At 41.0% G+C, this 24,072-nt stretch overlaps 1 protein-coding gene across 1 annotated transcript; it reads right to left on the bottom strand.

Annotated features, from left to right (window-relative positions):
- Nucleotides 1–842: 842 nt before the first annotated feature.
- LOC106923483 (voltage-gated potassium channel subunit beta-2) lies at nucleotides 843–23,828 on the bottom strand. Its single transcript, XM_014996526.2, has 14 exons — nucleotides 21,241–23,828; nucleotides 7,747–7,790; nucleotides 7,630–7,667; nucleotides 7,392–7,471; nucleotides 7,160–7,204; nucleotides 6,704–6,748; nucleotides 6,582–6,625; nucleotides 5,347–5,433; nucleotides 5,167–5,252; nucleotides 4,960–5,080; nucleotides 4,771–4,865; nucleotides 4,521–4,641; nucleotides 3,722–3,810; nucleotides 843–2,216 (listed from the first exon to the last, which is right to left on the bottom strand). The coding sequence occupies exons 1-14, from the start codon at nucleotides 21,552–21,554 to the stop codon at nucleotides 2,127–2,129; spliced, it is 1,299 nt and encodes a 432-aa protein (XP_014852012.1). The 5' UTR covers nucleotides 21,555–23,828; the 3' UTR covers nucleotides 843–2,126.
- Between the last annotated feature and the right edge of the window lie 244 nt (nucleotides 23,829–24,072).

Here is a 24,072-nt window from a genome sequence, read left to right on the forward strand (position 1 = left end):
TGTGTGACTCCCGGGTCTGGGTCGATACCGTTCTTCCTGTCCAGCTTCTCAGGGTCACAAAAACCTAAAAACACAAGATTTTACTTCTAATCCCTCATCTTTGCTTTACGTTTTTAGGTTTTAACATGAAAAAACCATGTCGGTTTTCGTGAGAACATAACCTATCGACCTAATCAGGATATTAATATTTGTTTGATTGTTGTTCATCCTTTTCACTTCCTGCTGAAACAATAGACACACGTTTAGTACTTTGTTGATGCCACACGCCAATAGAGATTCAACTTTGCAAAACCTGCAGAGATCATCTGTAGATTTTCTTCAGGTTTTAGCTGTGAAAGCTGAAGATGGCCAAGGAAGAACGCTGATCCTTTTCTATGCTCAGATGCTTTAGGTCATTATTCAGCTGAAAGGCTCAACAGGAACACCTAGATAGATTTTTATTTTAAATAGTGTTGTTTTAGACTTTAAAATGTTTCCAGGGGCTTTAGAAGAGAAACATGCCAACATGCAAGGAGCATCTGAAGGTAGTCATGAAGACTTTGTGCTGTAAAAACAATAATTTTGTAATTTCTCATTCGTTTCCTCTGTTCAAAGAAAAAATTGGGTTAAATTAGAGCTTATTGAGAAAAGAAAAAAAGCATTGTGTTAGCCAGAACAGCTGCTTGTATTTAATTTAATGTTGCTCTGTTCTTTTTGAAAGATTACTAAATGAGTAAATCTTTACGCCATTTGGAAATAAACTCAGCACAAAGAAGAAGAGCAAAGAAAATGTGTGTGTGTGTGTGTGTGTGTGTGTGTGTGTGTAAGAGTCAAAGGGATACAGAAGTCGTACTCTCAAGAAATTTGAGCAGAGAAGATATATTTTAAATTTCAAGAAAAAAAATGAAGAAAAAATACATTTGCTAATTCTTACCCCGGGGCTCTTTGTGTCATATTAAATAAACTTTTTTTTCTCCTACGGTTGGAAAAGTACATTTTTACCACAGTGTGTCCAGAGCTGTCGCCTTCCCACTCTTCAGCTACCGCAAACCTTTTATTTTAGTACAGTCTTTACAGTATTGACACTTTTCGCCTGCACTTTCCTGTACAGTTCAAGACAATACAAAGGGTATAGGTCAAAGGTCAGATGGACACGGCCATGTCCCAGGATTGCGGGGACTCGTTAAAGCGAGGCCCCAGCAGCAGGGTGCTGGATCAAACTGCAGGACTATTCGAGAAAAAAAACGAAAAAAAAAACAAAACATTGGCTTACAAGGGCACTGCAAATCTACATAAGCCATAAAAGCCATGCCACATTTACGCCCGACTGGGGCTAATTCTCTCTTAAAGGGACATGCGCACAGTTTACAAACAGAGGAGGCAAAAAGACTTCTGGGAAAGCAGCAGGGCTGGGAAAGTCTTCATAAACTGCACCCACTAATAATATCTGTTTGCATTTTTTTTAAAGTGACTTTTGCTAACCAAAATAAATGGTTAATTTTGTACTGCTTGATCATTTTTTCTTAAACTAGACTGTATGATGATTTTTTTTTTGATTTCACAAGTAACTCAATGTTCCCAACCCTGTAAAACAGTGAGCGTTGCAGACCAGTCACATGCACATGATGGGAAATGTTCAGCTAGACTCACGGGTGCTAACCTCTGACTCTCTGGCTGCTTGCTAAACGTCAAACCCCACAGCAGGCTGCTGCGAGGGGGAGCAGACCCACCCGCACGTCCAGCGATAGCACCATTTAACCAGAAATGTTGCAAAAAGGTGGGGTTTCTTTTCCACGTTGGGCCGTGTCCTGTGCTTTGACTGCAGCTGAAAGTTGCGAACGTTTCTCAGTTCCTGCGGACAGCAGAAGCTTGTCCCTTTGCGTCTATGAAGTCTGCGAACGATTGACAGTGAGCAATATGTGATCCTTTTTGTTTTTTCTTTTTACAGCTGAGAGAAATTTTCTTTTTTTTCTTTTTTTTAGTTGTTGTACATAATACGATTTGTTGCGCAAAAATGTGTATGCGCACAGACTGGAAGCATAATGTTGCAGAGAACATGCAATTTGAGTATACAGCAGAGCAAAAAGCGAAGCTTCCCACGGTTTTCTTGTCATGAAACGTCATCTGTCACTGTTTGTTTCGCTTCTTCAAGCACGCGTCTCTTTCTTCGAGTGCGGTTTGTTTCCCAGCAGGGCGTCGATCTCAGTGATGGTCTGTGGTGTCATTTGGGATAAAATCTGGTGGGAGGGGGGAAAGAAACAGCGCAGTTTGAATAGCACTCTAATATTTATCTGTTGCTTTAAACAACTGTGTCTATGTGTATGTGCATTGCCTTGCAGAGAAGCTCATGTGACCTGAACCTTTTCAAACATTGACACAATTTAAAAAAAAAAGTGATGTTAGCTTATTAAATAGTTCCCTGCTAAATACATAAAATAAAGCATATCAGTCTAATTAAATAAAACAATTAGTTTAATCAGCCTCAAACCCTAATGAGTCACTAAAAGATAAATCATTAAACTATTGGTAATCACACTAAAGGGATATTCGCTAGCAAGAAATAAATGAACAAATATGAAAATCCAAAAAAGACTTAAAGAGGATTTTTGGTTGGGAATGAACGTTCAGGTTTTCCTGATACAAGTTCTCTCTTTCTTTTTCTCTCTCTGAGGTAAACTCATGGTTTATGCGCGTAATTTGCATTCTTCAGTCGCCCTTTTCTGTCTCGGAACCGGCTCTGGCTTCTCGCTCCAGGTTCTTTCGGGTCTTGGCCTCGATAATCACCGGCGGCTCAGACAAGCCGCGGTTTGCCCGAGGAGGTTTCCTCGAGGCCGGAAGGCTGTCTGCTGCGTTGTAAGAAATGCGAGAAAGAAAAGTTCCTCGAAAAGAGTTGGGAGAATGAAAACAGCACAGCCAAATTTTGAGCTAGTTCGGATTTGTTCGTTGACTGGACTGAGCTCTTCCTCATCACTCTTCTTTGCACTCAGACTCCCGTCTCCAGAAAGGTGTAAGGAAAAATAAGCAGTCATATTTAAAAAAACAACAACCATTTGTTCAATTCAGTATAGAGAATTCATAACGTTCCCGGTTAGAGTACCGCCCTCCGGACCGGCAGGTTCCTTCAGAGTCTGAGATTTTACATGTGAAAGATATTCACATGTGTTTTTAACATTTTATCAAAGCCCCTCCACTGCATGTTGGATAATCTCCAGAACAGGAAATAAAACTTATTTAGTTTGATACACAGAATGATTTTTCTCAGTTGCTTTTCTCGAATCATTTTTGACATTAGCAAAAAAGTAAGTTAATTTTTCAAAACAACTCATAAAACCAGCAAAGCACCGTGGATTACCTACAAATTGAATTGTTTTTTTGTTGAGTTGATGTTTTTGTTTAGTTTTTTCTTTCTGTTGCCTTTCATGTATATTTCCTTCTATTGTATGTAATTGTTTTGTTTTTAACGAAATTAATATCAAACTAAAAAAAGAACAATTTCCTCTATCAGTGAGCATATCAGAGCCTCAGACTGACAAGTTCAGTTAACTCAGTCAAAGTGATTAATTTGTCGTCAATATAATAGTTTAGTATACAGAGATATATAGTTTTTCCGCTCTGCCTCTAAAAGCTTTTCCTGGATAAACAAAAAAATAATGTGACAAAATCTGGAGGTATTCAAGTGGTATCAGCATTTTTGCGAGGCTCAGCTGAAAGAATACAGAGAAAAAAAGGAGAAACGTTTTACCCGGAGAGCGCCGAGGTTCTCCAGTAGCTGGTCAGTGTTAGAAACACCCAGAAGCACAGAGCTGACACCCTCACTTCGCAAACACCAGGCTGCAGAAGATAAACACAAAACCATGAGCTGCTGACGTACTTTGAAACACTTTTCCTTATTCCTTCAGTGCGCAGGATCCGAATGCCAAATTTGCAAAAACTGGCCAGAGTTTGAGAAAAAGCTAAACGATGTTTGCATTTGGTGTGGCGATGATGGCACAGCTGAGAACATGCTAATGCAACTTTCCAGAGGAATATACAGAGTAGATCAGATGAGATGATCTGATGAGGAACATCACAGTAAATAGCTACCAAAAATAAAAACAATTAATGAAAGTGCACTTTAAATAGATACAGAACAAATCTTTGTCTTGACAGCTTCTGAAGATCAATAGGGGGGAAAAAAAAAAAATCTAAAAATACCCAGAAATGTTTTCAGAATCAAACATTTAAGATTGTAAGATAATGCAAAAAAAAAAAAAAAACTTATCCCGAGGTCTCACAAATTAAAATAAGAAATGATGAGTAGTGAAGTTAAACAGCAGCTTATTATGATCATACTAATAACAAGTCAGTATCTGTCATTGGATGAGAGCAAATAGCCCCAATAAACAACTGCTTACCTAAACCTGACCATGTCTAACCTGAAGGAAGGCACCTGATGTAAAATCTACCAGATTTCAGACACGACTTTCTTCTCACACGTCACTGACATGAAAGTGGACGTGTTTTATGTTGTCAACATGAAACCAGACCCTTTGTCGTGGTACCTATGGCTAACTGTGCGGCGGTGCAGCCCAGTCTGTCTGCCAGCAGATGGAGCTCCTTGATTTTCGCCAGCTGCCTTCTGCCTTCCTCGCTGTTCACTCGCTCCTTCAGCCACTGGTATCCCTTCAGCAGAGGCAACATTGAGGAAAATCAGTGACCTTTGCATGGGCATACTGCTGAGGTAGAGAAACATAACCAGGCTTATTCTGAGCGAGAGAAGCCCCCGACGAGAGCCGCTTAAATCAAACTGACCTTCATCGCTGCTCTGGAGCACTCGGGCACGCCGTCGCTGTACTTCCCTGTGATTAATCCACAAGCAAGCGGAGACCAGGTCATCGCCCCCACACCTGAGAGAGAGCGAGAGAGAGAACAGTGAAACAAAACGAAGCCTTTATTAAACTCATCCGAGTGGCCAAAGCTGCAGGACCGTGGACGCCTCACCGATCTTGTGGTAGAGTTCAGGAAGCTGCACCTCCACTTTGTCCCTCTGGAAATAGTGATACTCTGCCTGCTCACACACAGGTGGGATCAGGTTGAACTGACGTGCCACGGAGTACGCTTCCTGGAGGCCGAAACAGAGCCAGAATGAGCACAGAGGAGAGCTGAAAACAGTGAATTAGTATCGACTGCGGTTTTCTGAGTGTGCACCATGATCTCCATTGCGCTCCAGCGGGAGGTTCCCCAGTACATGGCCATGCCCTGGTTTATTACAAATGTCATGGCCCGAACAATCTCTGCAAAAATCACAGCATTAAGCCGGTTATTAAAGAACACACCTCTTGAAGTTACGCTTTATTGACAAATATGTTAGATGCGTCTAAAACGGACCTTCCATCGGACTGTTCACGTCATTTCTGTTGGCAAAAACTAAGTCCACATAATCGAGTTGGAGCCTTGATAAGGATCCTCGTAAACCTGAAAAAACATTTAGATTGATACACTTAATTAGGCACAAATGTGTTTTAAGAAAAACGTTTTAATTTGCTGCTGATAACCACATAAGAGCAATGTACACAGGTAGCTGTAATGTTCACATAGATCTTTAGTAAAACTGTTAATTGAAAAAAAAGGGGAAGTTTCATGAAGAAAAGCTCTGAGATGAACATTGATCTCATCATTCAAAACATTTTGAATGACATGCAAGTTGCTACATTTTAAAGAAGATGCAGCCTCCCAGGTTTTGGAGAAGACATTTTACTTTGACTAGAATTAGTGAAAAACCGGGAAAAAAAATTCAAGAGATTAAATTGTTTTCTGCAATTGATAAAAGCATAAGCACCGATATTTAGTGTATTTTTGTCCAACCTAGCAGCTAGCCAACATCAACATTCATCAGTTTTGTAATACTTAAAAAACAAACACGTGTTACTGTGTTTTAATTATTAAAAATACATTAAAAAAATGTTAAGGCTTTTTTAATTCAACTAAGAAATTTAGGCAGGCGTGTCGCGAAAGATGCCAAAACAGCATAGAAGGAGAATCTAACATGGAAACTGCTTTTGTGAACATTTTATGAAAAATGGCCTTTTGAAAATTAATTAGAACCTTACCAATATTTATTAGAATTTCTGCTCATTTTTTGTATGTTTTTATTGAGATTTTGATCATTTCTCTGGTGTGGAGATCCAAGTGTTCGAGGTCGGAAGGCCACCTTCCCATCACCCTAATTTTTAGACTCTTTGCTGGAATAAAGCCATGATTCAGTCTAATCTTAAAACATTAACATTATGTCCAGTCAGAAGAAACATGTTGATTGAATTTAGAAATTAACTAGAGCCCTGTCCCTTATTCTTATACAGATTATTAAAAGTCACATGTAGTTTTTATCGTTCAATTTAAACAAAACTGAACTCCTTCCTACTGGAGGAAAGAAATGAATTTCCTTATATTTGTTTAGATTATGTTTTTTAGGCTCTCTGACATTTTAACACGCTGACATACTGTGCTTTATATTTCTCCTCTGCTATTCAGTATGTTCTAATTTAAGCGTAATGAAAAGAGAAGAGACTCAGACGTTCTTGTAGGTTAAAATACTTGAATGCTAAGAGCAGAATGTGTCTCACCTTCAATGATGTGCTTTCGGGAGAGTCCTCGCTCTGTTTCTGCTCTGTGCAGTGATAAAAACAGACAATAAGGTTATATGGAAAGTATTGAAGAAACAATAAATCCTTAGAGTTGGACTTACTGGCCTCCCCAGTAGATTTTTGTTGTGATGACAAAACTTGAGCGCCTAAAAAAGGGACACAAATGTGAGTTTTCATCTATAAACCCTAAAGAAAGAGAGCAGATTTTAACTTGGCTTATTTCTTCTCATCAGGTGGAATAAGAAGTTTTAAAGTTCAAAAAGGAATATTCCCTCTGTTCACTGTGTTGCAGTGAAACTTGGGTAACAAGGTTCTGATCTGGGAGTTTATTCACATATTGTATGATGTTTATTTAATGGTTTTATAGTTTGCATTAGGTCAAAGCTCTATAGTTTTCTAAAGTGCATACATTTCCCTTGAGATTGGGTTTAAAAGCAATGTGATGCATTTAGAGGAGGGATTATCAGCAAATGTTTAACGTGAATTAACAACAAAAACAACATTTGTAGGCATTTTACATCTATGTGAGTCAGACAGAAAAAAATGATCAACATCACCTCCACCCTTTCTTTTTGATAATGTTCCCCAGGGTGATTTCCGCTCTGTGGAGAAACAAATCAGAGATTAGTCTTTTCTTTTTTTATTTTTTTAAATCCTGCGCTTGCTTGAAACCATTCGGAAATTCAGCATATTTTTTGCACATAGATGTACACTTTTCTTGGTTTGTTTTTCACAAAAAAGAATGATAGATGTATCGATTGCTGAAAAGATGGAAGAAAAGAGTCTGACCTTCCAGAGGCGTAGACTTCTGCCGTGTCAAACAGGTTGACTCCATTTTCATAAGCCAGGGCCATCAGGTTCTCCGCCATCTGTGGGAACGCAAGCAATCAGGAAAGTTTGGAGACAACCGACACGTTCACGGCAGCACATGAAAGTTATACAAGTAGAAATAAAATCCCTACAGAAATGTGTTAGTTCTGCAAAACCCAGTGGGAGAGGAAACAGAAACCAGCAGAGCTGCGCTCACCTCATCAGAGATCTGAGACCCAAATGTCACCCAGGTGCCTGAATAGCAGGAGACGGCTCATTGGTGTGGAGGATTTTAAAGAGAGATTAATTTTTCAGTGCCTTCAAACCAACTTACCTAACCCAAGGCAGGATACACGAAGGCCGGACTTCCCCAGGTTCCTGCGAAACAAAACAGAGACAAACCACTTCATGAGCAGGCATTTAGTTTTTTGATCATTTGTTTGTCTTAAAGCTAAACTCAATATATCGGATGAACAACATGAAAAAAAAAAGCCTTAAAATTTTTATTGCAGTGAAAAAAGTACAAAGGCAGGTGCAGAAAATTGAACATTATTTAAAAGAATTATCATCAGAAAGTGAGACTGCCTGTTTAAACCCTGTATTTGAGCCTTCAGGTACGGCAAATTGATGCCAAAAAGCAGTAATCTTAGAGAAGCAAATGTTGTTGCCAATCAATCTGGCAAGGTTTCTACATCCACTTCCAAAAGAAAAATGTTTGTATCCAGCAGTGAGAAACATTATTCACACCTGGAAACCAATCAAGACAGCTGGACAACTATCTGAAGCACGAAAACAAATCCACAGAAGAGCTGAGAAAGGAAGAAATCAGGGCTTTTTTTGGATTTACTCAGTCAGGGTGCAAGTATTAATCAGGCTCAAATGTTGCATCTGACCTAAACAAAGTAAAACCCTTCACAAGGGACAATGACCGCTGACTGATGAACTTCACTAGATGAAAGAGACAGAAGAGAAAAACACTTAAAACTATTTTAAAAAATGTGACATCTGCATAATTTTAAAATGCCATGGGCGATTAAAGGATCAAAGCAACAGTCCAGTCATGATTTTGACGAGGGAATAACATTATAACATCACTTAAACCTCAAAAAAGTGGATTTTACATAATACTAATGCTTAACGTCAAAATTAAGAGATACTTTGTATCAAAGTGACAAAATGAGGAAGAGTTAAAAAGGTGTAAGAACCTTTGCATGGCATTGAATGCTATCCCTATTCTAGGCATGAACTCTTCCTCTGCAGCTAAAGTGAAAGTCTGTTCTGCCCGAGGTTAAGTTTGATACCTCTGCCTAATTATTTTTGAATAGGCGACCTTTATTCATTATATGTGAACAGTTGTGTGGGTCACTAAAACCACTCCGGGGGGAGCTGGAGATCAGCTCCTGCTAAAAGATTCTCTGGTCTTTACTATAAATGACCCAAAATGCCCCCATAAGCTATAGAGGAGTCCATTACCCAGCTTGCCACCTCTGATTATCCAGACAGCAGAGTGTTGAAGGCTTTGGCAGGGAGAAGCAGAGAGATGCATCTCAAACAGCAGCCTGTGCAGCTGAAGCTGACGTGGGCTTCATGCTTGCTCTCCTCCTGTTCCTCCTCCTTTAAGCTCGCTCTCCCCCATCCCAATTAGCCGAGGAGCCAGCTGGAGGGACAGCAGAACTGCGGTGAAACTCATCGCTGCTCGTCGTTTCATCTCCTCCCCTCCTCTGCCTGTCTGCCTGCGTCCGCACACAAACGGCCAAATGCAGACAGACAGACTGTCAAAGCATTTAGACACAGCCAAACGAGTCCCGCTTTTATTGTCCCGGTCTATTTTTAAATGCTGGACGTGGAACTATTTTTAGGCCCCCCCCCCTGCATATGTAAGCGTTTGCGTGTGTGCAGCATTTGTCGGTGTATGTGCGCTGCGCGTGTGGGTGTCAGATGCAAAGTGTTTATGCCATTGCATTAAACCACGTCAAAATACGGCGCAGGTGAAAGGTCGGGGATGACAGATGAAGTGAAATGTGTTTGCGGGCCTGGTGCGTCGCTAAATCCTTGTATGGTGATCTGGCTCTGGTTCATCAGGCAACAACAGCTCTGCTCCTTTCACACTGAGGGAGTTAATGTAAACAAGTGGCTTTTCTTTCAAAGCACATGTCAGATCAGTTATTTATTCATATTTTCACTTGTTTTAAATCGGTTTATCTGTCTTCATTTCTTTCTTTTTTCACATAACGGTATGATGCGAGGTCGCTGGCTTTCTTTGCATGCAACTGGCCGCATAGTGAGCCCAGTAAAATAAAATACTTTCCCTGCCTGCGTGGATTTTAAGCTAAACATTCAGTTCTTCCTGATGGAAATCAGCGGATTCGTTTGCAACAAAAAGTTTAGTTAGGGAGCCAGCAGCACGCCAGTCAGAACATGTGTGTTTAGGGCCATCATCCTTTACGAACATCCTGTTGGGTCCAAGGATGTCCTGCAACTTTTAGATCTGTCTGTCCGTCTGCACACCTGAGTTAAATAATGAGGTCGTTATCAGGACTCTGGAGAACTTGACTTCATCCTGAGGAGGAAATTCAGACATTTGATAAATCTGTGTTGGACCAGGGACATCTTGAAGTTGCAGGACGTCGTCGCATAAAGACTGAATGTAGTTTTCTTTTTCATTGCTCCATCCACTTAAAGCTACCAAAATACTGCTCACTGCTGCCACCAACAGGCTTAACAGGTAGTGCATTGTTTTTTTTGAAACCCTTAAATTAACTTCTTCAAACATATTTATTGTCTTAAGAAGCTCAATATTTGCCTCATTTGACTATAAAGACCTAGGGATAAACAAAGCTGGCTGAAAATAAGAATCTGGGATGGCCCAATCCCTGTTGTAAATTTGAAGGGGTATTTTTATGATGTTTGGGTTTTTATAAAAGAATAAACAACCAATAAAAATAAATAATACCATTTATGATAAGAGGACAGGACAGAAGTTCATTTATACCAACAAGAAGTGCATGTTTCTCTGCAATATTTTGAGAGTTTTAACACTTTTTCAGTTAGAGAAACTGGAGTGTATCGTTTCTTCTTTCCAAAATTCATTTGCAGTGAAATCACTTCACTGTTGGGGGGGCGGAAAAAAAAGTTGTTCAAATGCATAATTAAAAGCCTACATTATTATCCCTGTAGCTAAATTTCTAAGCTGAATGTGCGTGCAGTCGCTCTGAGAGAAACTTTCAGGAAAACTGTAAGGTGTGTTCCATTTTCTCAGCCTGTTATTTAGCCCAAGGCCGTCTTCCACAGGCGAAGCATAACAACACCAGCCTCTTTCCATACTTTCCTCTTCAAACCGCTCCACAATGACAAACACAAAGGTTATTATGTGCGACAAGCACAAAAACAAAACATGAGTCAGCATTAGGAGAATGTCAAGCATCCAAGAGAGCCGTTACACAACTGCAAGTCTGTACGCTAACATCCAATATGCCCGTTAAGGATGGGAGTGCGTGATGCGAGTGTGTGGCGTGTTTTGCCGAGCGTTGCGAGTTATTGCATTGTTGCCGGGAGCAGAATGCAATGGCGTGCAGAACTGGGCGAACTGTCCTGATTGCCGTGTCCCATAAAAATCTTATTTTGTTTGTTTGTTTCTGGGCAGCAGAGGACGTCATTGTTCCTGTGTGTGACAGCTAACCCTTCCACCGCCTTCCCCCCTACACACACACACACACACACGCACACACACACACACACACACACACACACACACACACACACACACACACACACACACGCACACACACACACACACACACACACACACAACCATCCTCTTCCTCCTCCTCCTCCCACTCTTAACTCCACAGCTCTCTGCAGTGCTGCAGTCTGCTAAATTACTATCAGAGAGTCTGGAGAGACACATGCTCACTCCTTTCCTCTCGCCACCTCCTTCATGCCTCTTCCACTGTATCACCAGCGCACACATTCGCACACACGTCAGCAGACTGCTCAGCCCATATTTTGAAAAAAAAAAACCCCCAAAAAAACAAACCAAAACGGACAAAATCCTTAATGTGCAGGCTGACAGTTGTGAACGTTCACGCTCAGTGGGAATTGCGCTGGAACGCAGGGACAGATCTACATGTGGACACACATGAATGCACTCGTGAGCAGGGCACACAGATGCTTCTCTGTGGCCTCTGAAAGTGTGGCTTCCTGCATTCTCCTCCTGTGATTGTTCGTTCATTTCTGCTTTCCTGCTGAAATACATCACAGTATCCAAATAAGATGATTACAAAGACCGGGATCTTCCATGCATAAATTGTTAATGAGGGGAAAAGGAAAGAGACACAGGGAGAGAAGTAGAGACACACACACACACACACACACACACACACACACACACACACACACACACACACACACACGCACACAGGTGCGTTGTCATGGTGTAGTCAGCATTTTAACCTGTGCTGACATTTAAACTTAGTTCTCACCCCACACAGAAGGAAGGTGCTGGATACAGATGGTTAGGTGCAGATGATGGAGATTTTCTTTTTCCCCTTGCAGTTGTCATAAAATGCCACACACATGCTGAGCAGGCTTTTCTCCAGAGGGAAGCACATCTAGATATTAATAACAACCGTGTGTGTGTGTGCGTGTGTGCGTGTGTGTGTTGTTGCTTATACGAGCATTTTCTGAACACTAGCTGTGGGAAGATGGTAGAGAGTCTGCTGTCTTTTAATAACGCCGTGTTCCAAGCTCTAAAGGGTCAGTTCGCCCAAAATTAGATTTTTTTTCTCACATCCTGAATGTTATTTTTTAAAATATTTTTGCCACCTGTTCATGGTTTTCAAACTTATTAGCTCCACTCAGAGATGGGAGGAGGGGAGCCATCGCGTCGGTTCTGTTCTGTTTATTCTGGATTTGGACTTCTCCACATTTTTACATCCGCAAAACTTCACTTTATTTATTTATGAGATTTTATGTGATAATACTTTAGATTAGTAGAAAATCAGAACTATCTAAAAAACTGTGGCATGCATTTGCATTCAGGCCCCTTTTAAGCCAATTCTCAGATATAACATACAACACAGCACCTTGGAATCTATTAGTGTCATTTAATCACAGGATAAAAACATCTGAGATCCCGTATTGGCTGCTTTGAAAATGTCAGCCACTAGTTTTCAAGTAGTGGTGCATTTTTCTGTGGAAGTCCAGAAATATGTGAATTTCTTTCAAATAATTTGGAGTTACGTTCGACAGAAAAATACGAAAATTGGTGGGCTTGTAGAGAAATTAGATAAAATAAAATTAGATAAGAAAACCCGTTAGAGGGATTAAAAAACTTGACATTGAGTTTTAGGTTCACAACCCTAAATCTACACCCAGAGCATATAGATTGGAAAAGAAGATATCATATTATGCACATGTGCCATCTTTAGTTAAAGTCTGGTTTTAAATCAGAATCCTCTTCAGAATTAGGTGCTGGTCTAATACATCCATCTATCTATCCATCCATATAATACAGTTAATACCACAATTCCTAAAAAGTAATCTTCTTTTTTGAACACATTGCAGCGTCAAAATTAAACAGACAAAGCCAGTCCTTCAGTTCTTTAGCAGATTCTGTGGGAACATATTTTATTGGCTGGACTAGACTGTTTAATTCTGACATGAGGGTTTTGTTTAAAACTCAAACTATTTATAAACTGTTTGGCTCAACACTTGTTTTTTTTTTTTTTGCGTGTAATGTGAAGATATTTTACTCTGAGATGTACAAAAGACAGTTTTACAAGTGGGTCTGTACTATTTATAAAATACACATGCTGAGAGTGAAGCAAGTGGGAAAAAGGCCAAAAATCGCTCACTTTCCCTCGCATGCAGCCATAGACACACAATCTCAGCCGCCCTCCTCCGATTCTACAGTAACCATAACATTTTCTCGGCCGTCGTGACTCCTCTCAGCTCAGAACACATTTATTAAAGCCGCCTGGCATTGGGAGATATTTTTATGGTAATAGACCTTTCAAAAAAAAAGCATATTAATAAATGCGTGTGTGGCTCCGTCCCTGGCTGAAGACGGGGACGGAACATCAAGTCAATTTCAGAGTCATATCCACAAGTTCAAGAGTTAATAAAATTGATTGTGTGAGAAGGTCACCACCCTGGACAGAGGAAGACAAATACATTAATGTGTCGTTTTCCCTAGACGGCTACCTCGTATATGACAACTCAATGAATTAAAAACGATGAAAAATAGCCAGTGGAGTGGAGTTTATCCTTCACTTCTGTTGTTTACTGAAGCCTCACTGATCTAAACAGTTCTGCTGCTTTGGAGTCGTTTTATTTTAAACTCTGTGTTTATTTTGAGGAGTTTAAAGTCGGGTTGAATTCAGACTTTGCTTAAGGTTCTCAAGAGGAAAATGTTTTCTCAAACTGCCACGCAAGGCGTTTCCTTATGTGGTGCTCAGAAGACGTAGAGTTTCCTCAATTGTTCAATAACTTCATATTTGTGTTTTGAATTGCCTTGTGGCTGAAATGTGCTATAAAATAAACTTAATTGATTTAGGAATGTACAATGTACAAAGATAATGCAGTCAGGATATCAGGATATTCTGTTAATGTCAATTGCCTTTTTATCTTTGGGAAGGAAAAAGATGTAGGTCTGTTAGAAAAGAATATTTTAGTAACCAATATTTTAGTAGTACAGATTATTGGTCTACAGATTATATTTACGATTAATCGAGTAATCAGAATAATCTCTCTCTCTCTTTCTCTCTCCTGTTTTTATCTGCTCACCTGTATAAATACACTGGCATCGTTCTTCCCGCCGTTCGCTTTCACACAGTCGCCTCGCGGAGGACAAAAGCTGCAAAAGCTGCCGTACCTCAAGCATTTCGACAAACAATTTAAGATTGCTCACCGGTCCCCAGAAATCGATAAAAACCCGTAAAATTCGACGCTACGCTGCTAGCACTTAGCAACAACTTACAGGTGGAAATGAGAGCGCTCCCCAACGCAAATAATGACCCGGCCATAAAATGGTGCGCTAAATACTAAAACATAATTTGACAAAGATAAATTTTCCTTGAGGAATTTTAATAATCGAGGTACTCGAATCATTCGAGGAATCGTTTCAGCCCTAACAAGGAGACTGTTAGCTAGTCCTTTTTCGTTGGACTAACTTCAGAGAGAGCTTTCTCTCGTCACAATCAGTCAGTCTCTGAGGAAAAGGTTGCTCTTCCTCTCTTTCAGTTGTGAGATGTTTGAGGCATTTCTTCAATGGATATCCAGCTTGAAGTCACCCAACACCCTCTGATGGTTTCCTAGGTTCAGGACATCCCCATTTCTTAAATATAAATCAGCCGTTTGTGGATTCATTGGTATGTTTGGAGTTCCTGTCATGCTTTTTACATACTAAATCTCATTCATGTGAACATGGCAAACTGTCTTCTAAATAAATGATGGACGCTTCATTAAGTGGAATAATTGAGGGGCGTCACGTGGAGAAGTGATTAGGGCGGGTGAAACATCCCGAGTTCGACTCCTCATCCTCACTCCTCTCTGCCCACTGCCTGTCTGATTACCGTTTTAAAAAGGCCACAAAGTGCAAAGCGCCATCCAGATGCTGTCAGCGTGTGACTTAAGATAAGCGTTCGCTATTAATATAAGTCTTCAGCAGGGAAATAGTGCTTAAATTGGTGCTTGTAGGGTGGCACTTGGTTCTAAAAATATTATTTGGGACAAAAACAGTGAAATGCTACTAATATGCAGCCACACAGAAGAGCAACTGGCTAACGATGCTAACTTTTTGAAATTAATACATTCAAAAGCTGACTGTGTTAATGTAGGTTGTACAGTAACATTACAAGAAGATTTAATGAAATATAGACCAAAGGAAGTACAAATAAATGATGTATCACTGCAGTATTTACTACATTTTAAATATCTGGCAGCCATATTGGATTCTGAGGTGAGAATAATGACTCTCTAACCTGGAGTTATGACTTCAGGAGTCCTTCCTGTTTACTTTTCCAACCTTGAACGATTAAATTTTCATCCTTCAGCTTAAGAAGCAGATGTGAACTTTTTAAAACATCTTTATGAAACAGACAGCAGTCACCTACAACATGTTCAAGGTTAAGCTGATAAATAAAGCGTTAATCTTCATTCCTACATCTATGAGCCCATCCGGACTCAGAGGAACACATCCATGTCTGACTTTGACAAAAACGCTAATTCAGTGGAAGTGATGAGTATATTCTGGCTCTGATTATGATGGTGGCGGTCCAGAGCAGCCCTGCTGACGACTGCAGCCATCAGCAGTTAATTATTGACGAATCCATCCCTCGTCAAACAACGCTGACCCAGAGGTCGCCTCGCATTTTGAGGGGATTAAGTTATCTGCTTTTATGTACTTCTTCAAGTACACAAGCTGTTAAGCACAAGTAATTAAACTACAGTTCAGGTAAATGATTTAAAATTAGAAATTTCAGGATTGAGATTAGGATTTAACTGCAGGTGACAAAATAAGTGGGCAGAAAAAAAAAAGAAGAAGAAAAAAACGTCTCATAAGTCGGGTCCTTTCTTGATCACGTGCCAGGCTGAAATGAAGCAAGTGAAGATACAGTGGGGGCTTCGCCTGAGACATGCTGGCCCTCATGGTGAGTCACTAATCTGTTCATCCAACTGGAAACTCGGCTACAAAAACCCAGAGACTGGAAGAGAGAGGAGAGCTGAAGGTCAGAGCTCCAGCAGCTGCACTCTGTGATCTGTGAGCCACACGAAGCATTTGTTTCCCTCTGATTATTAATCACTGGAACAATACAAGGCCAGATTGCTTAATTACAATTTAATTTATAATGATGATGATGATGACGTCTACTATATTAAATGAATCTGTTTTTTGTTTTTGTTTTGTTTTTTTAAACAAGTGCTTGGGATTTATTAGGTTACAATCAGGGCTTGTAAGTAAATGTAAGTAAATGAGTCTTGCTTGAACCACTTTTACTTATATGTGTTGCCATATATAATGTAGCGGTCCATATTATGACTAATACTAACGGTTCACATGTACTTTATGCAATGCAAGCGACATTTCAGTAGACACTTCTATCGAAAATTGATCAAATTTTACTTTAGTGGTGATCTACTGCCAGATGACACTGAATATATAAAGGTGAAATAGATGAGATATTGTAACCTTTGTAAAATTTAACTATCATGCAGTAAACACAAACTTCTATTGTTTTCAACATTTAACTTTTCAAATAAAAATGTGGTGTGTGTGCATGTATTCAACCCTAAATTTAAAAAAATGACTTCAGAAATGACCTAAATTCAGAAGCTTATACATTTCACCAGTGGATAATTTAATCTCAGCACCTGCAGCTTTTCTGTGTAGACTTCAGAGGTTTGTAAGACTCCATTACCGTCATGAAACCCAAGTAATAAAGTTATGGCCTAATTAGTTGTGCATTTCCACAGACACTGGAGACATATAATTGAAGGTGCTCCAGTCAGATATGACATGATAATTAAACTTTTTTTTACCTACATCCGATATGCTTTGTGGTAGGACAGTAGCACTGCACTTCACCCATCTCACTGTGACACACGGCGGTGGTAGAATCATGCTGTGGAGATGAAACTCCTCAAATTTGATGAGAAATACCTGGCAGAAACTTGGCAGAGGTTTTTAGAGACTTTGTAGTAAGATTTGAAGCTGGATGTGTTTGTGAGTGAAGCTAGTAGAAGTCTATCACTTCCTTTAAATGTCATGTTTTTATGAACAGAACCTCTCATTTTAACCCAAAAGACTTGGAGCTGTGATAACACCAAAACGTGGTGAATGAAAATACGCAGCGACATTTTAATCCACTGCTTAGTGTTTGTTTGGTCTGATCATAAAAAGTTCAAGTAAAAACCGCTGAGGCCATAACCTGATAAAATGTGAAAAGTTCCAGGGTTATGAAGAAGCCTTTTCCCAAGGAACCAAAGGTTCAAATGTCAGAACGTGTTACATTGTGATAGACCACTTGGAGGCAGATTATTCAAAAATACTAAAATATTCATTTGAGAAACTGTGAGCAAATTTTGCTGGACGGAAGGCAAAGACCTCACACTTCAACGCAGCAGGAGGATGTCCGTCTGTCTGCCTGCCTTTAATCTTTCCTGATGTTCTGAAGTTCTTTCAAACATTATTTACGCTTGAATTGTGTTTGACTTTTGCTTTTTCTTTGCGTGGTGCAATGTTGAATGCTTCGCTACTCACATAAACTCTGTGTTTTTCTCCTGCATTAATGTAAAGGCATGCAGATGACTGCTGCTGTGACGATTTGCCCGGCAGCCATGAACTCACCAACATCTGTTTGGAACCGCGGCACAACAGGAATATTCTGCATATCGGCAATTTACAGACAGAGGAAAAAGATGTTAAAACAGGCATTACTAGCAGAAGTGAGCAACAAACGTTTTTTTTCCAAAAAATTTAAATTAAAGTTTTGCAAAAAATGCTGGAAAGAGTTGATATCTTACTGGATATCTAAAATCTAGAGATTAAAGCTGATGCCAATATCAAAACCAACTCCAATCTGTATACCATAGACGTTAACAGTTTGTACTATCTTACAAACCTTTAAAAAACATGTCATGAAAATGGAAATAATCTCCAAAAAGCCCAAAACCTTTGTGGTTGTAACGAGGTAAAATGTGAAAAAGTTTAAGAGTTATGAACATGTCTTCAAACCACTGCTGTATGTGAAAAAAAATAAGGTCTACATAGCCCAGTTTCCCTGTGAGGAATCTGACTCAAGAACATCACAAGAAGACTTGAGCACACAGAAACACCAGAATGCCGGATTTCTCAGTAAGAAAGCTGGAGTCAAGGGCTTCAGGGAGTCATGGGAGTTACGGCCAGACAGCAGGGCCCGTCGTCTGTCACCTGCCGGTGAGTGACGAGTAGCGAGTTTAATCAGATGTAGGAAGTGGCTTAGAAAACATGTAGGCAAACAGGGCGAGTGGAGGCAAAGATGTGAGCCATCTGGAAAATGGGATTAGATCAAAATTCACTACCAACTGTTCACTTCTGCTCTCGTGCAGCACTCATTTGGCTTCAATCAGTGCCATGCTAGGCTGCCCTCCCAGATCAGCTCAGAAATAAACTGTCTCATCCGAGCAGTGCGCGGACATGTTTGGGCGCTCTTTGTCGGGGAGATTTTAATATCCACCTCATCTAGAATACAGCCTGATGATGCCGGAGTTAAGACCGGGCTCAGTAGCACAGAGGGCTGATAAGAACGACAGCCACGCTCACTGATTAGAGAGAATAAGAGAGGGGAAAAAAAAACTAAAGGCAGTGCCTGGGGAGTTGCCAATGGCAACCCTAGCTGTCCATATGCTGTATAGACTTATTGTGCCGCTGCGCTCCCTATTAGTGACACTCCTTTGAAGAAAGCAGAATAATCTGACGACATCAGAAGTGCGAGTGCAGTTCTAAAAAGGACGAGCCGCTAAAGGAGACATCCCGGTTTTGTTTTGAGCCTCATTCCCTTTTTAAGCATCCAATTAAATGAACCAAATTGCCTGAAGAGAATGGCAGGAATTCAATCAACCTGATTACTAGAAAAACAGGTCATTAAAACTCTCCTCCGAGTTCCTGGCTGTTCCAGTCAAACTAAACGAAACACATGAACTGGGTTCTGTATCAAACTGCATGCTTGGGGTTTTTTGGTACGACTGGGTCTCACAGCCCTTTAAGAATCCCCCTGAGCGTCAAAGCTGCATGAGCTGCTGTTCTTATCGCGGCGAAGGCTCAAATCCGTCAAACCGAACCGAATCAGACACCAACAAGGCTTTCCGTGCTGGTTTATCTCGTCAAAATTTTGTTCCTCCTTCGTGACTCAGAGCTGGATTCTGCAACTAAGGTTTTCCGTCGCTCAGTTGAAATGCTGTTTTATGGGAAAGGAATGCTTTCAAAGCTGAGTGACCCGGAGAGATGCTGCAGAAAGCTGTTACTGCTGTAAGGATTTGTATTAATCTGCAGCAAGAGGCCAGGGCGGGATCTGCATTAAGTCAAGAGGGCTGTTTGCTGTGGATTATGCTTTTACGTCCATCAGCATAAGCATTTCTAGGTTTTCATGTCATATTTTAACGCTAAGAGAAAGTGCCCACTCTGAGAGCTGCTTCTCATCCAGCTAATGGATGCATGTAGGTGCCGCTTGCAGGTAATCAGAGGCAAATTGGTTACATTTCACCTCACGCTCACCTGAGCAAAAAGACCGATCGAAATGGAGACAGAAAGGCTTGAGCTTATCACCTGTAAGTGTGATTTGGTTGGAGCAGGGTCTAAAAAATGTCTTAAATGAAAAATAATTTGATTTTTAGACTTTTAAATATCTTAAATATGCTCTGACCTTTTTATGCCATGTTTTATGTTGTCTTTTATTGGGATTTAGACTATTAATCCGATTGGTTTTGGAGTTTCTTTGTTTTGTTTTTGGGAGAAATACTTTGGTAGGATTCTTTCATTGTGTGAGTTTTGTATTTGGACATTATTATGTCGCTTACTAAACTAGGAAACAGTAAATAGCCCTACAGGAAGCAATTTATAATCAGGCAGGCAGCACCAAGACAAAGTGAAAAAAATCTCCTCCTCCTACCAAAACTGATTTATTGTAGTTTATTTTAGGAAATCAAATCAAATTTGTCTTTATGCAAACTGCTTTGTCATGGGAAATTAGTATTTTTGTTCAGGTTTGGTTTAAAAAACCATACCCACTTGCAAAAATAGCCAACTGAGTCAGTTTGGAAGTGGAGGACAAGGACAATTTAAACAACATTTATGATTGGTTTGTAGCCAAAAGGTCCCACAATCCATAAACAAGAGTGTGGAGTTATTTGGTGTCTTTAAATTGTTTTGCAATTATGTGCGTGGACGGATGTTTGCTCTGTGTGTTGCCTGGTGATTGACTGGGGACCTTTCCAGGGTGTCCCTCACTTCACAACCTCGAGCTTGGTGTCTGAAAGCTTTTTTGATTTTACAAAATGGCCACATATTTTGATAGAAAAAAGGCAAAGTGACCAAAAATGGTTGCCTTACAGCTTACGAAGCAGAGCAATACAGAATCAACCAGTATAAACAAAGTAAAATAGACGTAACTTGGCTGAGAAAAAACTGGCATCCCTTCCTGTCAACTCTTGTGAAGGTGTCAGTAGTTATTATTCAGATATGAACACCAGTCAAAACACCAAAGATAGTCATACAGTTTCCCAACAGTACCATTTTGATGATACTTCTTGGGAAGCAAAGGGTCTGTTGCTCACAATTCTTTTACTGAAAAATGTATAAATGATAAATATATATTTAGGCTGCTTTAGCAGACTGGGTTTGGTCAGGAGAGTCGACGTGTAAGAGAAAGTACTGATGGATGGACTCACAGATGGTATTCAAGCATTAAGTGATGTGGCTTCCCCTTGGATAAGTAAATGGTCTGTATGGCACTTTATCAAGCCCAGAGGACTTGAAAGTACTTTAGACGACATTCTGTCATTCACCAATTCACACGCCGATGGTGGAAAGCTACTGGTTAGTAGCCATAGCTACCATCTGACAGAGGTGGAATTGAACCAGTAACCCGCCAATTTAGAGATGAACTCTTACCACCATTGCCATCATCGTAGTAATCAACGACTGCCCACAGAAGGAAGATATTAAGATATTCTGAGTGGTGGCAATTATAGTTTTTTAAGAAAAATGGGAAGTACTGTCAGGTCAAAGTTAATCTGTAATCGCTTCCTCTGTGTCCAGCCCCCAGCCTCTGCTCCTGTGGCCCGTACTCACCTGTACTTCATGTTGGTGTGCCGCCCGATGGCCTCCTTCATGTGGGCATGGCCCTGTGGAGTCTGCCGGGACCCAGGGCCCTCCCTGTTCTTCACCGAGCCTTGGGAGACGTAGTTACCGTTACCCCCCTGTCCACCACCACCTCCTCCGCTGCTACCTCCTCCCGATCCACTGCCGCCACCTCCTCCTCCTCCACCTCCTCCACCAACTCCTCCGCTGCTTCCTCCTGGAGGTGGGGCGGTGCGAAGGCCACAGAGCCGGTCCTCACTGCGGCTCTTCAGGTTGTGCTCAGTGCATGCGAAGGAGACCTGCATCCTGACCTCTGCTCTGTCCTGCACCGACAGTCAGAGACGTGGAGGGGGGGGCCTTTTTTGTTGTTGTTGTTTGTTGGAGGAGCGGAGTAAAAGGCCAGTAATGTCTACAAACCACTGGTTCTGTTGTGGCAGCGCAGAGATGCTCATACAAAGGGCTCAGACAGGGCAGGTCAGAGATTTTGGCAGGGAGCTGGTGCGAGCAGGCAAGAGTCCAGCCTCTAACATGACACACACCGAGTTACCGTCTGCTCTGTCTCCTTTCTGTTGATGCAGAGCTGGCAAAGGGGGGCTCTGAGAGCTTTCACACGCACAAGATGCATCGGGGCTGCCCTCCAACAACCATCAGGAGGGGGTTGTAATCTCTCAAAAGTCTTCAGACGAATGTGGGGATGTGGCGGCTCCCAGGAAGCCCCTGCGCTGTGCTGTGATGGATGCCCTTCCCCACATACATGCACCGGCTCCTTCGGCTTGTGTTGGGTGATACAGCACTTGCCAGCTTGCTGTTTTGCTCTTCAGCTAAGGCTACTTGAGTCTGTCTTGAGCTGAGGAGCTGCGGCAGCAGGAGAGACACAATCACAGCCACTGGCATCCTCACTCCAAGCGTCAAAAAAAGGCATCTTTGTTTTTTTTTTATTGTTGTCACTGTAATTAACGTGGAGCTGGGGGGGGATAAAAAAAAAGAGACTTTAGTGGCTCCAATTTACATCGCGAAGGAGGAGAGTCCCGTACAGGATTCACACATTCAAAGCCCGCCGATGCAGCATCATCCTCATCCTCACCATCCTCATCATCACCATCGCTTCACGCAGCACCAAATTGATGCAAGGAAAGGAAATCGGCAGCGAAATTCAGCGGCGTTACCTTTAGCGCATCAAGTTGCTCATATACCGGCAGCAGCGGCTGCTGTGGGGGGTTCCTGCGTGGCGGCAGAATCTCACGGCGCACTGATGAGAAAAAAATGCCGGCATACTGGCCTCTCTCTCCCTCCCCACCAACACCTCCTCCAAAATAAAAAAATCAGCTGCAGCAGGCGGGTTTTTTTTTTTTTTTTTAAGGCGTCGATCCCGCCTGTCGACTCTCCTTCAGTTTTCTTCTCAGAATTTTTTTTTTTCTCCGTTTGCAGAAGCGCCAAAATGTTCACGACACAGAAGCAGTGTGATGGTGTGGTGGGTAACTCTGTGCGTGCCGTGTGTGTTGCTCTCTCTCAGTCTCTGTCTCTCCTCCCGGGTGGACTCTCTACATTTTTCATCACAATCTGTGTTGCTACTGCTGTGACAACACTTCTTTCTTCACATCTTGGAGCCAAATTAATGGTTCCCAACCGTGTGCGTCTCCCCACCCCTACAAAATCCGTCACATTCACTCCCAAAGGACCTGACATGGCATTAGTTATTCTGTTTTTACCTCCTTTTTTTTTTTTTTGCTCTCCTCCTGGTTTTTCCACACGTGGCTCCCTGTTTTTAATTTTTCTGCCACACCCATGCTCTAAAGCAAAACAGCAGGAAGATTATTGGATTCAAAGAAATAATCTTGTTATAGTGGAAAAATCTTGTGAATCTATTAAATGTAAGAAAAAACAAGACCTTGTTTTGATTAGTCGAGTAAAAATTGATCAATTAAAAATTTATTGTTTTTAACAATTTTTTTTCCAATTCATTTCATAACTACTGCCACTCCTACAGTTCATATTTTCCGATAACATTTTAAAGGCTTGGAGTAAACTTCTCTACAGATAGAAGATGTCCAAAATGAGGTCTGCAGGCCATTTGTGGTACATGGAATGATTTTTTTTTTTTTGGAGGCAGCTACCACAGTTCGAAAATTACATAATTTTTTTTCTCTAGGAAGTTATCCTACTGCAGTAGAAGCTAAGTTTTTAAAGGCTCTACACGTCTTTATTTGAAGTGCATTGTCTAAGCTTCACATATCACTTTGTGTTACTGTATGCGTCATCAAATTAATTCTCAAACCGAAAGGTTATTAGCTGCCCAGGGAGAGGAAGTAGTCCCTCTGAGGCTGTGTTTAAAGCCTTGGCTGCTAAGTCCTTGGGGGAAAATGTAAATCCTGCATTCATTAGTTCCTACATTCATGTTTTAAATCAGTTTGTAGCCCCAGAGCAGATTGTGAGGCACTGAGCAGTCAGCTGGATGTAGGACGCTGATCGACTCATTTGAGGACGAGTAGAAGCTGGGATGGCCAGGTTTCCAAGTGTGCAGACCTCATATTATGATGGTTTTAGAAAAAGTTGTGTCTGTTCAAAGGTCAAATAATCGCCTGCAACCTTCATCATCACTTTGTTTCTTCCTTCCATCACTTCATGCAGCAATAACAACGTCTCCATTTCCAACAGGGCTGATTTGAGGAGCATCTCACAACAAATTATAATTAATTCACAACGTTTCACCCAAAGTATGAAAAGTGCTCAATAAATAAAGTTTGATTGATTGATCGTTTGAATATCGGGATTTCTTTATGCCCTTTTGGTCCATTTTAAGGTTGTGGATCTGCAGAGAAAATA

The sequence above is a fragment of the Poecilia mexicana genome, unplaced genomic scaffold, assembly GCF_051168715.1.
Source record: "Poecilia mexicana isolate PSO_F unplaced genomic scaffold, ASM5116871v1 scaffold_14, whole genome shotgun sequence".
NCBI lineage: Eukaryota > Metazoa > Chordata > Actinopteri > Cyprinodontiformes > Poeciliidae > Poecilia > Poecilia mexicana.